This window comes from Daldinia decipiens, assembly GCF_022478715.1.
Source record: "Daldinia decipiens strain CBS 113046 unplaced genomic scaffold F4813scaffold_24, whole genome shotgun sequence".
NCBI lineage: Eukaryota > Fungi > Ascomycota > Sordariomycetes > Xylariales > Hypoxylaceae > Daldinia > Daldinia decipiens.
In genome coordinates this window covers 321,840-339,833 of record NW_026054567.1, presented here as the reverse complement: position 1 = coordinate 339,833, position 17,994 = coordinate 321,840, and the positions used below count along the sequence as shown (strand labels likewise).

At 48.3% G+C, this 17,994-nt stretch overlaps 8 protein-coding genes across 8 annotated transcripts; 6 read left to right on the top strand and 2 right to left on the bottom strand.

The window, feature by feature from the left end:
* Window positions 1-17: 17 nt before the first annotated feature.
* On the top strand, window positions 18-3,549 carry F4813DRAFT_139895 (Spt20 family-domain-containing protein). The gene is made up of 2 exons (XM_049238826.1): window positions 18-480; window positions 551-3,549. Exons 1-2 carry the CDS (start codon window positions 123-125, stop codon window positions 3,202-3,204), a joined length of 3,012 nt encoding a protein of 1,003 aa, XP_049098221.1. The 5' UTR covers window positions 18-122; the 3' UTR covers window positions 3,205-3,549.
* A 149-nt stretch (window positions 3,550-3,698) lies between these two features.
* F4813DRAFT_364798 (autophagy-related protein 27) lies at window positions 3,699-5,822 on the top strand. Its single transcript, XM_049243853.1, has 2 exons — window positions 3,699-5,115; window positions 5,190-5,822. Exons 1-2 carry the CDS (start codon window positions 4,241-4,243, stop codon window positions 5,383-5,385), a joined length of 1,071 nt encoding a protein of 356 aa, XP_049098220.1. The 5' UTR covers window positions 3,699-4,240; the 3' UTR covers window positions 5,386-5,822.
* Window positions 5,823-6,787: 965 nt separating this feature from the next.
* F4813DRAFT_139836 (uncharacterized protein) lies at window positions 6,788-8,264 on the top strand. Its single transcript, XM_049238825.1, has 3 exons — window positions 6,788-7,100; window positions 7,180-7,722; window positions 7,844-8,264. Exons 1-3 carry the CDS (start codon window positions 6,981-6,983, stop codon window positions 7,994-7,996), a joined length of 816 nt encoding a protein of 271 aa, XP_049098219.1. The 5' UTR covers window positions 6,788-6,980; the 3' UTR covers window positions 7,997-8,264.
* On the bottom strand, window positions 8,146-9,871 carry F4813DRAFT_139831 (uncharacterized protein). The gene has a single exon (XM_049238824.1). The coding sequence runs from the start codon at window positions 9,709-9,711 to the stop codon at window positions 8,533-8,535; it is 1,179 nt and encodes a 392-aa protein (XP_049098218.1). The 5' UTR covers window positions 9,712-9,871; the 3' UTR covers window positions 8,146-8,532.
* A 178-nt stretch (window positions 9,872-10,049) lies between these two features.
* On the top strand, window positions 10,050-11,071 carry F4813DRAFT_139808 (uncharacterized protein). Its single transcript, XM_049238823.1, has 2 exons — window positions 10,050-10,359; window positions 10,415-11,071. Exons 1-2 carry the CDS (start codon window positions 10,236-10,238, stop codon window positions 10,897-10,899), a joined length of 609 nt encoding a protein of 202 aa, XP_049098217.1. The 5' UTR covers window positions 10,050-10,235; the 3' UTR covers window positions 10,900-11,071.
* On the bottom strand, window positions 10,978-12,459 carry F4813DRAFT_139771 (S-adenosyl-L-methionine-dependent methyltransferase). Its single transcript, XM_049238821.1, has one exon. It carries the CDS (start codon window positions 12,268-12,270, stop codon window positions 11,056-11,058), a length of 1,215 nt encoding a protein of 404 aa, XP_049098216.1. The 5' UTR covers window positions 12,271-12,459; the 3' UTR covers window positions 10,978-11,055.
* On the top strand, window positions 12,460-13,109 carry F4813DRAFT_139772 (uncharacterized protein). The gene is made up of 2 exons (XM_049238822.1): window positions 12,460-12,656; window positions 12,730-13,109. Exons 1-2 carry the CDS (start codon window positions 12,648-12,650, stop codon window positions 13,012-13,014), a joined length of 294 nt encoding a protein of 97 aa, XP_049098215.1. The 5' UTR covers window positions 12,460-12,647; the 3' UTR covers window positions 13,015-13,109.
* F4813DRAFT_364789 (RdRP-domain-containing protein) lies at window positions 12,614-17,650 on the top strand. Its single transcript, XM_049243852.1, has 5 exons — window positions 12,614-12,656; window positions 12,730-16,047; window positions 16,132-16,314; window positions 16,417-16,734; window positions 16,799-17,650. Exons 2-5 carry the CDS (start codon window positions 13,205-13,207, stop codon window positions 17,310-17,312), a joined length of 3,858 nt encoding a protein of 1,285 aa, XP_049098214.1. The 5' UTR covers window positions 12,614-12,656; window positions 12,730-13,204; the 3' UTR covers window positions 17,313-17,650.
* The last annotated feature ends 344 nt before the right edge of the window (window positions 17,651-17,994 follow it).

Here is a 17,994-nt window from a genome sequence, read left to right as displayed (position 1 = left end):
TCGAAACTACGTCGCGATCAATGTCCATAGTAAAAGAGAACTTAGTCATACTCTTAGTCCCTGGCCGCTACTGATTGAGCGTCATTTGGTCGCTTCGTAGTGCGCGGAGCTCTACATCAACTATGGCTCCAGTCGTCGCCGCCGTTGTCCCTCCACCGCCGACCCCCAAGATCAAACGTCCACCGCCGCCGGGTATCCAGACAAATGGCGTATCTTCATTACAATCTTCCCCGTCTCCAAATATGACTGCTAAGCGCCCTCCATCCGCCGTCGCTAAACAGCAGCAACAACAACATACATCGAATTCATCCTCGACGAACGGTACTAACGGGACTACCCATCGACCCGGCGTAGCCCGTTCGAGACGCGATACATCTAGTCAGGTTCAGGGACGAAATCAGAGGAATAATGTATCCCTGAGGTCAGCTACATTGGCTCCCGACACGTCGTTACATAGATCGTTCGAGCCGCGTCCAGATGGTGCGTACTCTATAGCAGTTATCCATAGTTTTATTCAATATTCGCACTTGATACTGACTGTTACTTATAGTTGTTACCGATGCCTATATTCTAAAGAAATATTCCGGGCACCCCCCATCGCTGATCGTACATCTACATCCTAATCATTTTCGATTCGATATGCAAGATAGCGTTTTCCCATACAAATCTCCAATGAGGGCCTTTCTAGATCACGTCAGAAACCGAACAGTACCACACGACATGTTACAGGATCTCAACGAAGCCGGTGTTGCTTTTTACGAAGGTTGCCTAATCGTACAAGTACATGATCACAAGACTGCCGCGCAAGTTAAGGATGTTGCGCGTCCAGCCTCCAAATCTACCTCAGAGAAACCCTCCTCGATTCATAACTATAACCCTTATATAACTCCCTCTCCCTATGTCCCATTTCCCAAGGACAGCGCTGAAAATGGGTTCCAAGAAGGCGACGTAAAGCCCGCGCATGATGACTTAAACGATAAGGAGAACATGCCGGCTCCACCTGCTCCTACTGATGGGCAGAAAGCTAAGGCCCAGGCAGAAGTTAAGATCTTTACGGTCGTCCTTCATCCAACCCCGCAAAGTTTACACATGGACTTGATGATCAAGGCCTGTACGCCACGTGGATCTGGTGATGCGAAGGCCGGTGGGGATTCTAATGTCATACCGCCCACCCCGATATCTGCTGTGCCTCCAACTCCAACTGCAGCGAACATGCCACCGCCGGCGAAGAAAGCGAAGAGAGAAAAGATGGAATTGGACGGGAGCAATATATACGCCGCTGAAGCACAGATCCTACTTGCGACCTCGGCTCCGCTAAACTTAGAAGTGCCCAAAAATAGAGAAGATGCCGTCATACTTCTGCTTAAGCACATGGCTGATCCGAAACACTCCGAGCCTCCGCCTGAGCCAAAGGCTCGGAAACGGACTGTAGCTGAAAGGGCCGCCGACGAGGCCTTGGCTGCAGAGCAAGAGAAATATATGCTTACATACGATGAGCGCCGCTCCGCTAATACTGGCGGTGCTCAGACTGGTGCTGATGGTGCTGATGGTGACGGCCAATCCGGTGCAGCTACTTTTGAGCCTCGATTTGAGAGATTCAAGGTACTTGCTGATATTAAGAGTGCGCATAAGGCGAAGAAAGAGCAGGAGAAGATTCAGCAGGCAGAAAATGAGCGCAAGCTTCAAATCCAGAAGCAGGAACAGGCCGCATTACTACAACGGCAGCAAGCCGAACAAGAAAAATCACGCCGCGAAGAAGCTCAGCGGCAAGCGCAGATACGACAGCAGCAGCAGCAGCAGCAACAGGAAGCACAGCGGCGTGCTATAGCCCAGCAGCAGGCCCAAGCCCAGCAGGCCCAGGCTCAAGTTCAAGCACAGGCTCAAGCACAGGCACAGGCACAGGCTGCACAATCGCCCCCGAACGCGCAAATAAACCAAATACCGCAGTCGTCTCACGGGCACCCAGTACAAAACGGGCTTGCTAACGGTGTCATGTCGGCTCAGGCTCCTCACAGGTTCCCGCAGCAGGTCTCACAAGCGCCTGTCTCATCTCCGGTCGTTCGCCAGAACACGCCGCAAAATATGTCGAGTCCTATGGTTGGAAACGTGCCGATGCAACAGACTAATTCCGGTATGGGTGCCAGTCCTCAAAGGCCGTCCTCTGTTGTGCAGAGCCACGGGCCGATGTCCGCGCCCATGGCTGTTAGCATGTCTGCAAGGGGTAGTCAGCAAAGTCATCCCTCGAACACGCCTCGTATGCCGAGCGCGACACCACAGATGTCGCACGGTACCCCGATTAATCGACCGATGCCCACGCCCCGGATGAGCCAAGCCAGCCCACCCCCGGGCATGATGGCCCAAAACTCGCATATGGGCCAAATGCTCATGGGCAATCAGAATATGGGCCAGCCTATACCTAACCAGATGATGGTGGCTCAGATAGCGCAGCAGCAGCGTCAACGGATTGCTCAACAGCAACAGCTTCAAGCTATGCAGAATGGGATGATGAACGGGCAGAATCCACAAATGCATAACCAAATGTTACAGAATCAATTTATGCGCCAGCAGATGATGAACATGAACATGCAAAATCCCAATATGCTAACTGCTACTCAGCAGGCACAGCTTCAACGATACCAGCAACAGATGAGCAATATGCAGCAGCAGCAACAGCACCCGCAAATGCAAGGACAAATGCCCAACCAGCAAATGGGTAATCAGAATTTTATGAACGCTGGCAACGGTATGAATCCCGCTCAGATAGCTGCCATGCAACAGATGCAGCAGCACATGCAACAACAGCAGCAGCAGCAGCAGCAGCAGCAGCAGCAGCAACAGCAGCAGCAACAGCAACAACAACAAGGTCAGCACCCAGGAAATGGACCCAACCCTTTTGCGGTGCAAATACGGCAGAGGCAGCAGCAGCTCTACCGCGCGAACATCACACAATTTGCGGAACGGTTTGGTGGCCCCCAGAACGTGCCTCCCGACATTCACGATCAGTTCAAACAGAACTGCTTGAGGAAGGCCCAGGAGTCGTTACAGCGTGATATTGCTCAGCGGCGGCAACAGATGGCTCAAAACATGCAGAATGGCATGCATAACGGGATGCCAAACGGGATGCCAAACGGGATGTCGAATGGGGTGCAAGGTGGTATGCAAAATGGGATGAATGGGATGAATGGGATGAACGGAATGATGTAGTAAGGGACGGTGGCTGAAATACATAACAGAAACGTTGTGGCCACAGCTACGTTCGTATTGGAATTGTACAAACAGACGGGCCCGGGGTAGCATCAGATGGGGTATCGTTTATACGTGCGACTTATATGGCGTTTATAGGAGCAATGGGGGTGTACAGGGCTACAAAGCCGTAGCATTATCGAGGTATCCCCTCGGGACCAGGCGGGTCAGGTTTATTTCTATTATACCCATTTCGCTAGTTTGCTACGGGATCACGAACAACAAAACATGTTGGATGGAAGGGATCCTTTAGATAAGAAGCGCAGAATCAGAATTCGTATTCATCTTTAATATCCATTCGAGTCCTCAGGTCTGTTTCGGCATTGTGCAACTACTTTCCGAGTATTACTAGAACAAACCTTAAGGGTCACAGGAAGGGATGTCACGTGAATACTATGATGCAAGTGCAGGTACCTTGTTTACGTAAGCGTTAGTACTTTTAAGTTGTAACCCCTGCAGGCCTATGACGATGAGCCATGAGCCGTAAAGAAGAGCAGCCGAAAACCCAACAAGCTTCAAGTACCGCTCAGCCAAGTGCACGCTACTTTACTTTAGCTCACCAGCATCGAGGCATCTGGGCATCTGGGCATCTGTGCATCTGTGCATGCGAGATCTATCGCAAAAAAAAAAAAGGACTTGACCATCTTAGGTTCCTTCTTCCTTTTCATTAAAGCTCATCTGATACTTGGGTAGATTTCTTATTTTTAACTACCGTTATTCTGAACCTTTCCTTCGTCACTTTTTATTGTTTTTGTCATATCGTCACATCGTGACATCTAACACAACACGCGCATCTTGAATCAATCCCCCGAAAACTTAAACTTCGAGGCTTCAACCACATCCTATTCATCTAACTTATTCATAAACCTCCAACTATTCTATTAAGTACAGTCTCGAATATCCCTTTGCATCCTGCATCCTGCATCCTCAACCTACGCAGTTCGACTTCCTGACGACACCGACAGGCCCGATCGCGTTAGCGAAGTGTTCCTACGCCATGAAAGTCCCCACGATACATGCGGCAGATGCCGTGCTACTTCTATCCTTATTAGCAGCTCCTCTACCAACAGTCGCAATGCTCAACTGCGAATCTGTCGTTGCTGATAAGCAAATCTTCAACCTTAAGGCTCTCGGAGGCCCGCACTCCATCATGACGAGTCGCATCCTAGACGGCAAAGTTCATAATATGACATATACCGTAGATATTTGTCGATCCCTTGGCAAGAAGAAAGGTGCGAAGAAGGGCGAAGAATGTCCTAATGGAACTCGAGTATGCGCCATCAAACGCGTAGACGACCATATCGACAAAGCTATACCGATCGCCGGCGAATTAAGAGACCATGGCGGGGGTAGTTTGGATCATGAGGTGACACGGCTCAAGACCTCGGATTCAAATTCAGACTCGAAGAAGGAGGGTGTGCTCCTAGTGATGAAGGGCGGCATGGACAGGACAGACAGCGGAGGAAAACGATGGCAGAGAGCCATCATAGAATTTCTCTGCGATAAAGATCGCAACGGGACCGAAGGCGAATACGATCCTACCGACGACAAATATGAACCTAGCCCCGACCCGGCTATGGCTCGGGTAAACCCGCTCCTATTTCGAGCTGAGAACGGCGACGGAGATGGCGGAGACAACAATGGCAATGGCGACGGTGGTGGTGATGACGAGCCACCTAAAGAGGTTCAACTCGGCCTTGAGAACGACCCGAGTCTGAAATTCAACAGCTACGAACCGCTAAGCGAGGACGGGAATATCGATGTCCTACGGCTGACCTGGTTATCTAAATATGCTTGCGAGAATAGGGACAACGATGACTCGGGTGAAAGCCCAAGTTCGCACTGGGGTTTCTTTACGTGGCTGGTTATCATGTAAGTGTTTGCTCCTATTGTATCCGGAGCACCGGATATGTTAAGTTATATAACATGCTAATCACACTATTTAGCGTCTTCCTTGGAACCGCGGCTTATCTCGTCTTTGGTTCGTGGCTCAACTACAATCGCTACGGGGCTCGAGGCTGGGACCTCATCCCGCATGGCGACACTATCCGCGATATTCCGTACCTACTTAAGGACTGGACTAGGAGGGTGCTTAACACCGTGCAGGGAAGCGGGAGTCGCGGAGGCTACAGCGCAGTTTAAATGTGGCGGGAGGTGGGATATGAATGGTTTCGTACTTGCGAATATGAGATTGTCGTTCTATACGGAACGTCTGGTGATTCCGCTTGTCCGATTCTTTTTGGCGTTTGACGGCGGCATATGGGTTGGCCTAGAGCCATGTGTGATGCGGTTCCTTGTATCATAGGTTAGGAAATTAGAGATGGATCCGTAATAGTATTTCTGTGCATTACTCTCCTTTCATCTTGTGTGGACACTCTAGAGATAGCTAGGTTAGAACGATTGAAAGGTATGAGGTAGCATAGTATGTCATGGGTAGGCTAAGTAAGTAGGCAGGTTACCCCTGAATACGAGTCCTCTACGGTTCCCTTTTCTATATACCTCTGTCGAGACTTGGCAGTAAAGGGGGAAGCTATGTATTACTAGTATACCAATATATGTTCTATACAGCACAACGTAGCCATTATAAAACCACTCTACGGAATATTCCAAGAGTCTATACAAGCTTCTACGAGTATCTAATATTGTATAGGATATATCATGTGTCCCTATAGCCAAACTATGCTAACCTAGTAACTTATGTATTACTAGCCGGAAGTGGAGTCACCCCCTTTTGCCCCTATTTCTTACACCCTTTTTTCGATCTATTAATAACTCTTTATTCTTTTTCGATTTATCTTTGAATACAGAAACATGTATTAAGCTCTCGATATACCTATAGTACTAACCTAGGGTATATGATGCTTCTCTAGATACGGCTTCATAGAACTAAGAGTAGCATATGTATCAGGACGTTGGTATTTAGACTATTTCTAGGCAAAAGGAGTGTTGTTAACTATGGTTGTCTAATTCATCCGCTTCATAACTTTAAGGTAAACCAGTGTTCGTCGATCGCAGTCATTCCCCAGTGTAATCTCAAACTTCGAATGCGTTCTGGAAGCCTTTTAAGTGCTAGACCAGGTGGTCAAGACGGTGAAAGCCGTTAGCCCCCTGATGGCGTTTGCAGTATTCGCAAGGGTACCGAGGTACATTATTGGACTGAGAATCAACGTGTCGTGTGAGGGCGTCCAGTCGGCTAAATCTGACTCCATAAGCGCAGCTGTATGGTTTGTGAGAAGACACTCTTGCGTGCTTGTTCAGCTCTGTGGGGTTCGGAAATATTTCGTGGCACTCCCGACAGCTGCTGGTATCCAAGTCGTTAGCAGGAAAAAAAAACCTCTTACCCTTCTTCATTCGGTCGCGTGAGTGAAGAGTGGGTGATTGGTGGTGGTATATCCTGCATGGCGTCCTGCTGGTCACCCGAAACCCAGCCAATGGTAAGATTATCGTCCGGAAGGCCTAGAAGGGCGTTGTTGCCCAAGTAGAGGTTAGGTACCTGTCCGTTCCTATCTATGATTCTGAAGCGTTTAGAGGTCTCCTCCAGGTATTGAGCGTATCACTATGACGTGGAAACGATGGAGACGTCTATATTGAAAGTTCACAAAGGTGGCGATATAAATAGTAGCGTTCGGTCGGGAATGGCATTCTGATTCCAACTATCGAATTTCTTCACTCGCGATTTAAGGAGTAATATCTGAAAATAAGAAAATCCGATTTACCAAACCTATCAATTCATAATCATGTCGACCGGCGGCACAGGCGGAAACCCGATTCGGGGACCAAACTACGGAGCGACAGCGGCACAGCAGAGCCTTGATCTATTAGACGACCCGGACCCTAAGGGTACAGCAGCCGGATACGTACGTCTTCCCATTTGGCTACCGGTCCCGATGTCACCAACACAGCAGTCTCAACTAACATAAAGGTCCGAGGTGATAGGTCCACGATCAAAACCAGGGCAAATCCCTTCTCGGTGCCCTCAAGGACACCCTTAGACCAGGCGACACCAAGAAGCAGCAGCACCAGGGCTCGGGGTTCAATGGCGATTTCACACACGACGGGCGGCATGGCGGCATCGAGGAGACCATGATTCCGGGACACCGAGACTACGACGAATCGCGGGAGGCCCCACAGGCCCACCACGACGGCATCCGGACCGATGGTAGTAACGTGCTCGAGTCCGCAATGCCGGGGTATAAGGACCACAGTAACAAGGAGCGGGGTGGTATCTTCAGTGCCATGAAGTCTGCTGCCGACAACACGCCCGATGTTCCGGGCGCATTGAAGAAGGCTGTGGGAGGCAGGGACCCCGGAAGCGTCGGGCAGAAGAATAGCGGAGGGATGACGGGGAGGACGGATAAAAGCTCCAAGTTCGACAAGTTCCCTGCTACCGGGAATTACTTGGGACCAGAGCCAGGCTCGGACTCGGCGACTGGGACCTCGGCATTCGATACTCAAGGTTCTATTGGACATCAGTTCTCGGTACGTGAATATTGACTTGTCTATTTCTATTTTCATACCGCAAGTCTTTTATCTAGTCGTTATGTGCCTATGTACGGATAGTATAGATAGGTATATTAGCTAACACGTCTTGAACGTCCAGTCCGAGGGCGCGATCGGTGGTACAGCACATAAGATTGGTGGTCCATTCTCGAAAGAAGGCATAGTTGGGCGGCAGTTCACCGATAAGGGGTCCGTTGGCGGAACTGTCCAGGATACGATCGGCCGTGGAAACGAGACGAGAAAAGGGGAGTGATATATAGCTAATATATAGCAAGACTGCCGATACATACGAATACATGCGCATTCAGTTGATAGTAATGGCCAAGAAATATAAATACAAACTCAGATATAATCCACTTCGGCCTAAGAGGTTTCATTCCCAAATACAATTATTCCTATCTTTGGGGTGGACTCTGGAATAGGCCAATCGGGAAGCTTCAGACTGCGAAGTGCTATCGAGCGGATAAATTCAAAGAAATATGCCTTTCTTAAAGTCTGCAAATATAAAGCTTAGAGACCCAAGCACGACCATTGTGTTGGTATTGATAATAAATAATTCAAGAAGATCCAGGTGTTGGCTCAGAGATGTAATCTATAGAAAATAAGTTGTCCATTGGAATCCCTAAGGCTACCGGTAGGGGCATAGTAATGAACAGGAGATGGCTGTCTGAATTATCCGGAGGATCGGTCTAGATGAGGACGTGAGTTTGGATAGTCTATCACCCTATCACCTACCTACCTGGCTCTCGACTTTGCTCAGGACTTCTAGTATTCCTCATCATGTCACCATTATGAGGAAGCATGAATATCTGTCTCGGATGTTCGAGAGTCTTCGAACTCTTCGATTCGGCGCATCATTTCCTCTTTCCACGAGCGGTATTCCTCTCGCTTCTTATCGGTCATATCCCACTTGCTCTGAAGCATAGTATCACCCCTCTGGATATGAAGCCTTTCGCTAAATTGTTCTTCGTCGCCATCCTCCATTTCCGCGTCTTCGTCATCAATACTGGTGTTCTTTGTTTTTACCATGTGCTTAATACCAGCGAACCACTCTTCTTCCTGCCAGTTATTCTCGACCACCTTGGCAACGGCACCGTCTACATCTCTCGACTTGATGTCTACCCAGCCGATCCATAGCTCATCCTCATCCATCCCCGTCACATGTACATTCTCCTGTGCTCGTCCCATAACATTAAGGATCGATTTTCGCATCCGCGCGTATTGTGGATCGTCCAAGTCCTTTCCTTGCTCTAAGACATATATTTGCGACGAAACGAGGAAATATACAGCCGCCAGCAATGGTGCCAAGTGCTCATTAACCCACTCGTCTTTAGTTCGCTTCCCGTGTGGAGTGGCAATCGTCTGGATACCGGCGAGGACAACTCGTCCGATACGTTCCTCGTCTAGCTCTTTACACATAAACTGAATTGTAGGTCGAACCCAGGCCGGCAGTGCGCTCGTACTGCCTCCTGCTTTTCTCTTGGCGGGTAGAGGTGGCGGCTTACTTGCAGACTTCGACGGGGTGCTATTAACCTTGACTGCAGCGGGAGACCGAAACTTAGCTAACGATTCCTCCTTAGTAGGGGTACCTCGGGAGGGAATTCGTTGAGTGCTGCCTAATGTTCCCGACTCGCGTAGCTTTGAGCTCGGGGTCCGCACTCGTCCCGACCTCCCCCCAGCATTTGTAGGTAAGACATTGTCAAGATGGGCATATAGTCTCTTGTATATTCGAGGTGGGACGGGAGGTCTGGGTTGGATCGGTGGAAGGTCGAGTGTTATCTTCAGACGTTCGCAAGCAATATGAGCACATGCGTAGGTCCGAGCTACTTCTTCTTCGGCCTTGAGCGTACCAGCACTGTGACGGGACTGCGTAAGCAAGGAAGACGCGAGCTCGAGGAGAGGTTGAGGTAAGTCTTTGGAGTAAGTAGGTAGTAGAGAAAGGAGGGTTGGTTCTAAAGTGCGGCTCATGTCGGAATCAGGCTTAGGATACTAGGAAAAGGACAAGTGGAAGAACAAGATATAACAGCTTAGATGGCTAGGCTCAAATGCAGTCAGATCAAAAAGTAGGACGAGTTCAAGAGTTGTCAAAGTTAGAGAATCCAAAATGACGAAGGAAGCTTAGATGACTAGGTTAGTGTAGACGACCACTAAAACAAACCCCTGCTAATAACCCCGTATTGTACCTAACGCGACCCGGATAGGCTAATCTTAGCGGGTTCGACCCCTGCAGGAAAACTGCAGATAGCCTGCAGGATCATAACTGGGGATCGATGATCTCACTTCCCTTATCTATCCACCTAGCTTATCTTGGAGCCAGATCCACGGATGCAACTTCCCCGGTTGCCCGGCTCTATTCTCCCGCCGTGCAGTCCTGTTGTCCTTGTTGATCCTTTTCGCTTCTCTTTATCTTTTGACTCTTCGTACTCCCTTGTCCTCGAATCACCGTCCCTTTAGTCTTTAGTGTAAGATAAATCTCAACAGATAGTTTCAGAATGCGCGCTACAATATTGGCTGTAGCTGGCCTTGCCAGTAAAGTCCTCGGTCATGGTGATCACAGCGGATCGCAAAAGCCAATGATCGACGAGAATGCCAATTGGATAACCAAACATATGGCTGGTATGATGTGCTCCTTATTCGTGTAGCTATCCCCTTAATTTAACAATGACTATAGAGGAGCACCATATCAGCGACTTCGACGCCTCATCCTTCTTCGTCCTACACGACTACGATGCCGACGGCCAGTGGGAAGCCGATGAGATCTTGCGCACGTACGGGTTGATGGACGAATCGAATAAGGCCGTGCCACAGTCACGCCGTGACGAGATTCAGCGCGAACTACTACATCTACTAGATGCCAATCGAGATGGGCTCGTGACGCGCGAGGAGTTTGTCGCTTTCATCAATTCGGGAAAGACTCTTCCAGACGTGGGAACGGGACCCGGACACCACGGCGACGATGAGTACGAGTACGAGATACACCACTGGGAAAAGTATCACGACGAGAACACCAAACTCGAAGACCTAACGCACCCTGAAGACATCGAGCATTTTAAGAAGCACGAGATGCTAGAGGACGAAGAGGAAAGGCTCGAGAAGCTAAACAAGATGGCCATCGTAGAAGATAATATCCCGAGCAAGTTTAGAAGAAGCAACTAAAAAACTTGATTGATACTTGATACCCATTAGATTCTAAACTAAATACCTAATTGGCGAGAAGGGGCGTACTAGTAATTGCATATTGGCGGGCTGCGTTAGGAAATATACACGATTTACGACCTGGCGCGTGTTGGAATGGGTTTATATATAATACGCTCATGTTATACTACTAGACTTTGTAATGTATAAATCGAACACGCAGTGCCAAACTCCCGGCGCGAATGTCTTGACAAGCTCCGTATGTTCTATGCGTGCGGTTATGTTGGCATTATCGTTGTCGTTGGGTGCTAAACTCAAGAAATACTGTTCTATACCCCCCCTTCGTTTCTCAATATCTGCCACCCCTACATTCTCATGCAGATGAAGCCACGCTTCCTGTCCTTTATTGCGCCCTGAAATATCCCAAGCGTCCTTCCATGAGGCATCACTGGTAGGCAGTAGACCACAGTTGACATGGGATATATTTAGTTCGCTTAGCTCTCTGATTCTCTGCGCAGCATGCTTGTTATCTTCGAGAAAGACTATGATCTGCTCACCTCCACTTACAAGCTCCCCCATCGGCAATGTGAGGTCATGTTCGTCTTTCACAACCCGCACCGACCAGCCATTTCCCTTGGCACCACGGCGCAAGCCTTCCACGCTCCACGGATTCAGCTCCCAGCATAGCACCCGCATGCCTAGCTTCGCATACGAGAAGGTAAAGTACCCGATACCCGCGTATAGGTCGACTGCCCAGGTATCCTCTAGCAATTTTCTATCTTCCATGTGCCTGTTGTCATGAAAGCCGAGTAGCCGCGCTTTTTCCTTGATGTTCCCTCGACTGAACATAGTCCACCGAGGCGCCCACGTCTGGAATATGCCATTCTGCCTCGTCGAGACCCAGAATGCATGCTCGAAATCCGGCGTGATATCCTCAGCAGAAGCGGGACCAAAGTCCCCACGCAAGATATGAAGGCCGGTCGGGCTACGCAATATGTTCTCTGGCGCAGAATTATCCCCCACTGCATTTTCTGCTAGGCTGTGGCGGAGGGCTGCAGGAATCCCTTCGTTTACGGCTATATGCGTGAGTTGCGTTCCTCCACTCCTCTTGGAGATCTCTGCCAAGATCTGGACCCACAAGAGATCGACTTGCTCATCAGATAGGACCAGGAGCAACTGTTTCCACGCGGTTGTATGAAAAGAGCCTGCTGGAAGTAATACCATTGGCTCGTACACCGTCCATCGTTTCGGGGCATGAGTAACGAGTTCATCAAAATCCCATCGCTGGTGCTGAGTCAAAGCGTTGGCATTAAACCAAGTCTTAATTGCCGCCTCAATTGGGTTCAGAGGTAGCGGTCTCTTGCGCTTTGGTTTGTTCTTTGGAAAATCCATAGTTCCCTAACCCTTAATCAGAGACTGTTGGATTAGAATCGAGAGGACGTGGTGTTTGTAGTCGAAAGAGTTGATGATTAATGATTGATGATTGATGATTGATGATTGGCGGGGTTGATTTTGAGGATTTCCTATTCGGGAACAATGATTGGTTCACGTTCCCTTACGTCCAGGTCAAATAGGACTCACCTAAAGCTAGGTAATAACTGCTTTCTACGTAGGAATCCTGGTCGAGAATGTATAATAACTACAATATAGCAAACGAGTGATATGAGACTTAGTCCTACACAGAAAAGAAGTTGATAAATAACCTATTCAATTAACCTAATTATCTCAGCCCAATACCTGCTCCACTCCTCTTACTAATCTACCCATAAATGTACCTAGTAAGAAAAGCATCAAAATATAAAATACCTCCATGTCTATCAACTACCTAATGTAAAGAAACGCATGTGTTAGGTAATCATGGCTTTGGCCTCAATCAGCCTTTTTGGGCCTCAGAGTTTAACTCGAAAAGACCTTCCGATCGGCCTCACATATGCATCAAGTTATCGTACCATTATAATATGTGCCTCAGGTTATTTCAAGCTGCCCGCACTTTGTGTTACCCAAGGCACCTACGCCTACCTAAATCCATCTAAATCCATGGAAGCTAACCCCCTCGTTCCTACGTCGCAGAGAGCTGCTATTGGATCCTGCAGCTGCCCGCTACCAGCCGATCAATCCCGCCATACCACCTTTTGAACTTTGTTCGTTAGGGTCATTACACTTTCCCCATCTTGTTTCCTGACAAGGCTATCTCCTCCCTAATGCTTTATTAATCCACACCTACCTGCCTACCTTAGGTTAGGTACATTAGGTAGGTACATACCTTCTTTGAATTTTAGTTTTCTCCATCCGCACATTTTTCGAGTAGACTTTACACAAACTTAGCATGGAGGTCTTCATGCAAGACCTTCCTTATGGCCTCAACGACCAGGGTCTCAAGACCCAACTAATCCCTATCATTACTGAAAGACTGCGCATTACGGATTGGACATGTTGGAAAGTCCGCGGGAAACGTACTGGCACTGTTACCTTCCTCTATGAAGAACATGGAGAGAAATTCCTGCAAGTTCACGGCGGCGCCCGTAGAATCGGTCCCCGGCGCTATCAAGGAAACTTGAATATTCTCAACAACTGGGTCAGGTGTAAAATCAGTAAAGGCATCCCAGACAAGTTTCTACTGAAGGCTATGATCAAGACAGCGGATGATATCAGACAGCAGGAGGAAGAAGAGAAGTTATCTCCGAATGATAGAAAGGTTGTCTTCGATCTTCGCGAGTTTTCATGCGGCCATTACGAATATATGAGTCGCAAACTCGCTTACAGCCCCGACATCACATGGAATACCCAAGGAATAGCCAAATTTGCCAGGGATTCACTTATAATCTCATACGAATCCATCCGAGTTGAAATCCCATATCGTACTGTCGATGAGATAGTCGTTTCTAGCGTTCGTCAAATACCTACGTTGACCTTAACTCTATGGGAAGCGCCTCGGTTATTTGAAGCGCATGCTTCACCCCAAGATATTGTATTGGACACAAGTCGATTGACGATTTCTGGACCTGCCCCAGGACTAATTAGGGGATCCAAGCTTCGGTTGAGCCACCTACCACACACTAGCGCCAATCATGCAGCAATCCTAGGGCAGAGCCTCGTGTACAGTATTCAAATATCGCCTACTGAGTTCAACCCTAAGCTCCAGCGACTTAAGCAAAAGGAAAAGCTCAAGATTTCGTACTATGACTTCCCGGACGTCTTGTACGGCCGAACCTCTATGGCCGAGGGGAATGAGGCGATAAAAGCTTTACTCGATGAATACCAGGCTACTTCTACCATTCCTTTTGATATACTTTTTCAGTTCCAAGCTCTTGTTCAAAACGGCTATCTTCTACCGCAGACGGTCGAGGTACTGCTCAAACGCCTTCGCCAGAAAACCCGTGTCCCTCCCGCCAATAGGTCTTCGAGCATCCAAGTCAACGGGAATTACCGACTAGGCATAGGTAACAACGGAATTAATGATACCAAAAATGCACCAACACAGCCCCCCTTTCCTTTCTCCGCAGGTGCGGTCAAGAAGCTTTTTTCCCAAATACCATTCCCCAGCCCAAATGTGGAAGCAAGCACATTTGATCCAGACGAGATTTGGTCATACCTGGAGACCAATGAAAAGGAGATCCGTCGTGGCACCGGAAAGGACTTGATATCGGAGAGGGCAAGTCGGAGTCTTGTGATGGTATACAAAGTGCAGGTTACTCCCACTCGAATCACCTTTCTTGGACCCGAACTAGAAGCGAAAAACCGAATACTGCGGAAGTTTCCTGACCATATTAGCTACTTTGCCCGTGTTCAATTTTGCGATGAGGATGGCCAGGATCTATTCTTTAATGCTAAGGTGTCACTTGACTCGGTCTGGGAACGATTCAGGAATATCCTCTTACAAGGGGTTCATATCGCTGGTCGCGATTACAAGTTCTTGGGGTTTTCTCACTCCTCCCTTCGAGCGCACAGTGTATGGTTCATGGCTCCCTTCACTGATCATGATGGGAACTCGCAGGACCATGTCCGTGTGATTTCGCTTCTCGGGAAATTTGATAATATCTATTCGCCTTCCAAGTGCGCCGCCCGAATCGGCCAGGCTTTTTCCGAGACTCCATTCTCTTTTGATCTTGACAGTGTTAGAACCACCATTAAGCTTATTTATGACGTAAAATCTAGCGATGGGGAGAGAGTGTTCAGTGATGGCGTTGGGACACTGTCTAGATCATTGATGGAGGCTATTCATGCCTCCCTACCACAACAGAGAAACACGGCCACGTGTTTCCAGATTAGATGGGCAGGTGCTAAAGGAATGCTTTCATTGGACGACACCCTCGAGGGAATGGTTATGTGCATTAGACCGAGTATGGTTAAATTCGAAAGCGAAGATAGCAAATACCTGGAGATATGTGATATGGGGAATAGGCCTATCCCCCTTGTTCTTAATCGTCAAATGATCAAGATCCTTGAGGATATGGGTGTCACACGCGAATGGTTCCTCCAAGTTCAAAATCTCGAGCTTGAAAGACTACGCATGATCACTGCCCAGATCCACAACACTGTCACATTCCTCAAGAGACAAAAGGTTGCAGAGCAAATCAACTTCTCAAAATTCATCCGCCGTCTCCATAAACTGGGGATAGACTATAAGAAGGACAAATTCCTCTGTTCTGTCGTTGAGACCGTTATCTTAAGGGAGGTCCGTCTTCTCAAGCATAAAGCCCGTATTCCAGTCGAGAAAGGTGTCACACTCTTCGGCGTTATGGATGAGTTTGGGGTTTTGGAGGAGGACGAAATTTACGTCACGTTTGAGCAAAAAAAGCTTTACGGAAAACGTGGTATTAATATAGATCTCCATAACCGATTGGTATTGATAACAAGGTCCCCTGCTCTTCATCCGGGCGATATTCAACTACGGACAGTGGTCGTACCTCCAGATGATCATCCCCTCCGGTCGCTCTCGAACTGTGTTGTATTCAGCCGGAAGGGAAAGAGAGATCTTCCTAGTCAACTAAGCGGTGGAGATCTCGATGGCGATATCTACAACATCATTTGGGACGAGCTTGCTGTCGACCCATCGCTGTTGGAATTTGCCCCAGCGGACTACCCCCGGGTTAATCCCCTGGACATTGGCCGGGAGGTGAGATGGGGGGATATGACGAATTTCTTTGTCGAATTCATGGCCACCGACCAGTAAGTTCAAATGAGTCCATATCTCTATCGCGACGCAATATGACCTGATCCTTCCGCAATGTATCTTTGCTAACATTATCGTAGGTTGGGCGTAATCGCCACGAAACACGTGATTCTCGCCGATAGGAAGGATGCAGGCACGGTCGATGATGAGTGTAAAGCTCTTGCTGAGATGCATTCTATAGGCGTGGATTATAGTAAATCGGGTATTCCTATCGATATCAACAAGCTTAAAGGTATAACAACAACAAAATACCGCCCAGAATTGTAAGTGTTTGAAAATATTCCCGTTTTTACTTCCTCTTCTGGAGGAGATGATACAATAACTTTATGAGAAGATATTTGGGTCATTAACTCAGCTCTGTGTAGCTTGGCACCTGCCCCTCCTGCAAACATAGTCGACAAGACAGAAATCGTGTTTGAAAAAACGAAAGCCCTAGTCCCCGAAGACGAAGATGACGATAACGGTCCCGGGCATGTATATTACAAATCCGACAAAATTCTTGGCGCACTATACAGAGCGATTGACGAGAAGCGAATCTGGAAAAACGACATCCACCAATCTGTTAGCCGCCTTGGCCCTTCAGTATGGGACCAGCTGCTTCAATACATCAACGGTAGATACGACGAGCTAGGATATACCCACTGGGAGACAGCCTTAGATGAAGCCCGTCGTATCCGTGATGCGTAAGCACCCCTTGCAGTGAATGGCATACTGCTTACGATCTTAAAAACTAATATTAATTCATAGATACGACGATGCGGTTTGGACTGCAACCATGGAATACTCTGATAACTTTACCAAAGGCCTTTCGGAGCTTGAGGTCTTTACGGGGTATATATTTAATAAGACAGGCGCTCAGACTCGCCGGCAGCGAGATAAATCGGTCCGCCTCAAAGACGATTATGATGCAATCGCACGGTGGGTCGAAAGCATGATCCGCAAGAAAAAGGTGGACCCGCGGGACAGCGACGACGACGATGATTGTAACGACAGTGATGCAGATTCGACAGACTACTACACTGATAGCCGGCACCACGACAGCACGCCGCTTGAACTGAGCATCGCCTGCCTCCACGTCGGTATCGACAAGTCGAAGACCTTTGGCAGAAACAAGGATGACTTCCAGACGTTCAAGATAATCAGTGCACAATGTGCGTTGACCGAGCTCGAACTTGCTATCCAGCGACAGGAATTTGCCACGGGAGCAGCGATTGTTGCGGCGGGAACTAGAAGAGCTCCGCGAGCAGGAGTAGCTCTCTGATGTTTAAGTGCTTGTTAGGATGCTTGTTAGGCAGGGTTGAGGTTGTGTATGTATGATTTTTGGGGGGTAGGATCAACACGGCCCGTCACGGGGCGCAAGGGGTTAGGCATAGAGTTGGTTATTGATTTCGTCCATATGTTTTGGAAAGGCTAGGTGAGAGCCAGACAAGTAGTTTGGATAGTTAGGTACGGCAATGCGTGTGTCAAGGGGATATGCATACGATGATGATAATGAAACGAACTACGAATTAAGGTAGCATCGATATGTTTTAAATGATTATTCGATTTATTTAATCTATTTGATAGATATGGTTCAAGCGGAAGATATAAGAACAGGCAGTGTCACAACAGCGAAAAGGGGTGACGGAACATTCATTATAGAATCAAGGGACGCAAAGTGTCCCAGCTCAATTAAGCCTGACCCGACTTGAACCGACTTGAACCGACTCGAAGGGCTCGTCAGTCTCTCTGTCCTACCCTATCTATCTCGGCTACCTCATGGTGCGCGTCTCTGCAGAAGAGAGAGAGGGGGGGGGAAGAGTGAGAAGTAACGTATATACAGCTTTAAATATGGTAGTAATAAGTAGCAACTCGCATGCTTACTTAGGTAACTAGCAAGCCACCCAGGCCTATGCAACCCCAACCTCCTTCCCGCCCATTTCCCATTTATTGAGCCATGCCTT

Coding starts and splice junctions, on each gene's coding strand:
- F4813DRAFT_139895 (XM_049238826.1), top strand. CDS start 123: ATGGCTCCAGTCGTCGCCGCCGTTGTCCCTCCACCGCCGACCCCCAAG. Junction 481..550: donor GTTCGAGCCGCGTCCAGATG/GTGCGTACTCTA, acceptor TGTTACTTATAG/TTGTTACCGATGCCTATATT.
- F4813DRAFT_139808 (XM_049238823.1), top strand. CDS start 10,236: ATGCGCGCTACAATATTGGCTGTAGCTGGCCTTGCCAGTAAAGTCCTC. Junction 10,360..10,414: donor GATAACCAAACATATGGCTG/GTATGATGTGCT, acceptor CAATGACTATAG/AGGAGCACCATATCAGCGAC.
- F4813DRAFT_364798 (XM_049243853.1), top strand. CDS start 4,241: ATGAAAGTCCCCACGATACATGCGGCAGATGCCGTGCTACTTCTATCC. Junction 5,116..5,189: donor TTTACGTGGCTGGTTATCAT/GTAAGTGTTTGC, acceptor CACACTATTTAG/CGTCTTCCTTGGAACCGCGG.
- F4813DRAFT_364789 (XM_049243852.1), top strand. CDS start 13,205: ATGGAGGTCTTCATGCAAGACCTTCCTTATGGCCTCAACGACCAGGGT. Junction 16,315..16,416: donor ACAAAATACCGCCCAGAATT/GTAAGTGTTTGA, acceptor AGCTCTGTGTAG/CTTGGCACCTGCCCCTCCTG. Junction 16,735..16,798: donor GCCCGTCGTATCCGTGATGC/GTAAGCACCCCT, acceptor ATTAATTCATAG/ATACGACGATGCGGTTTGGA.
- F4813DRAFT_139831 (XM_049238824.1), bottom strand. CDS start 9,711: ATGAGCCGCACTTTAGAACCAACCCTCCTTTCTCTACTACCTACTTAC.
- F4813DRAFT_139771 (XM_049238821.1), bottom strand. CDS start 12,270: ATGGATTTTCCAAAGAACAAACCAAAGCGCAAGAGACCGCTACCTCTG.
- F4813DRAFT_139836 (XM_049238825.1), top strand. CDS start 6,981: ATGTCGACCGGCGGCACAGGCGGAAACCCGATTCGGGGACCAAACTAC. Junction 7,101..7,179: donor AGGGTACAGCAGCCGGATAC/GTACGTCTTCCC, acceptor CCGAGGTGATAG/GTCCACGATCAAAACCAGGG. Junction 7,723..7,843: donor CTATTGGACATCAGTTCTCG/GTACGTGAATAT, acceptor TTGAACGTCCAG/TCCGAGGGCGCGATCGGTGG.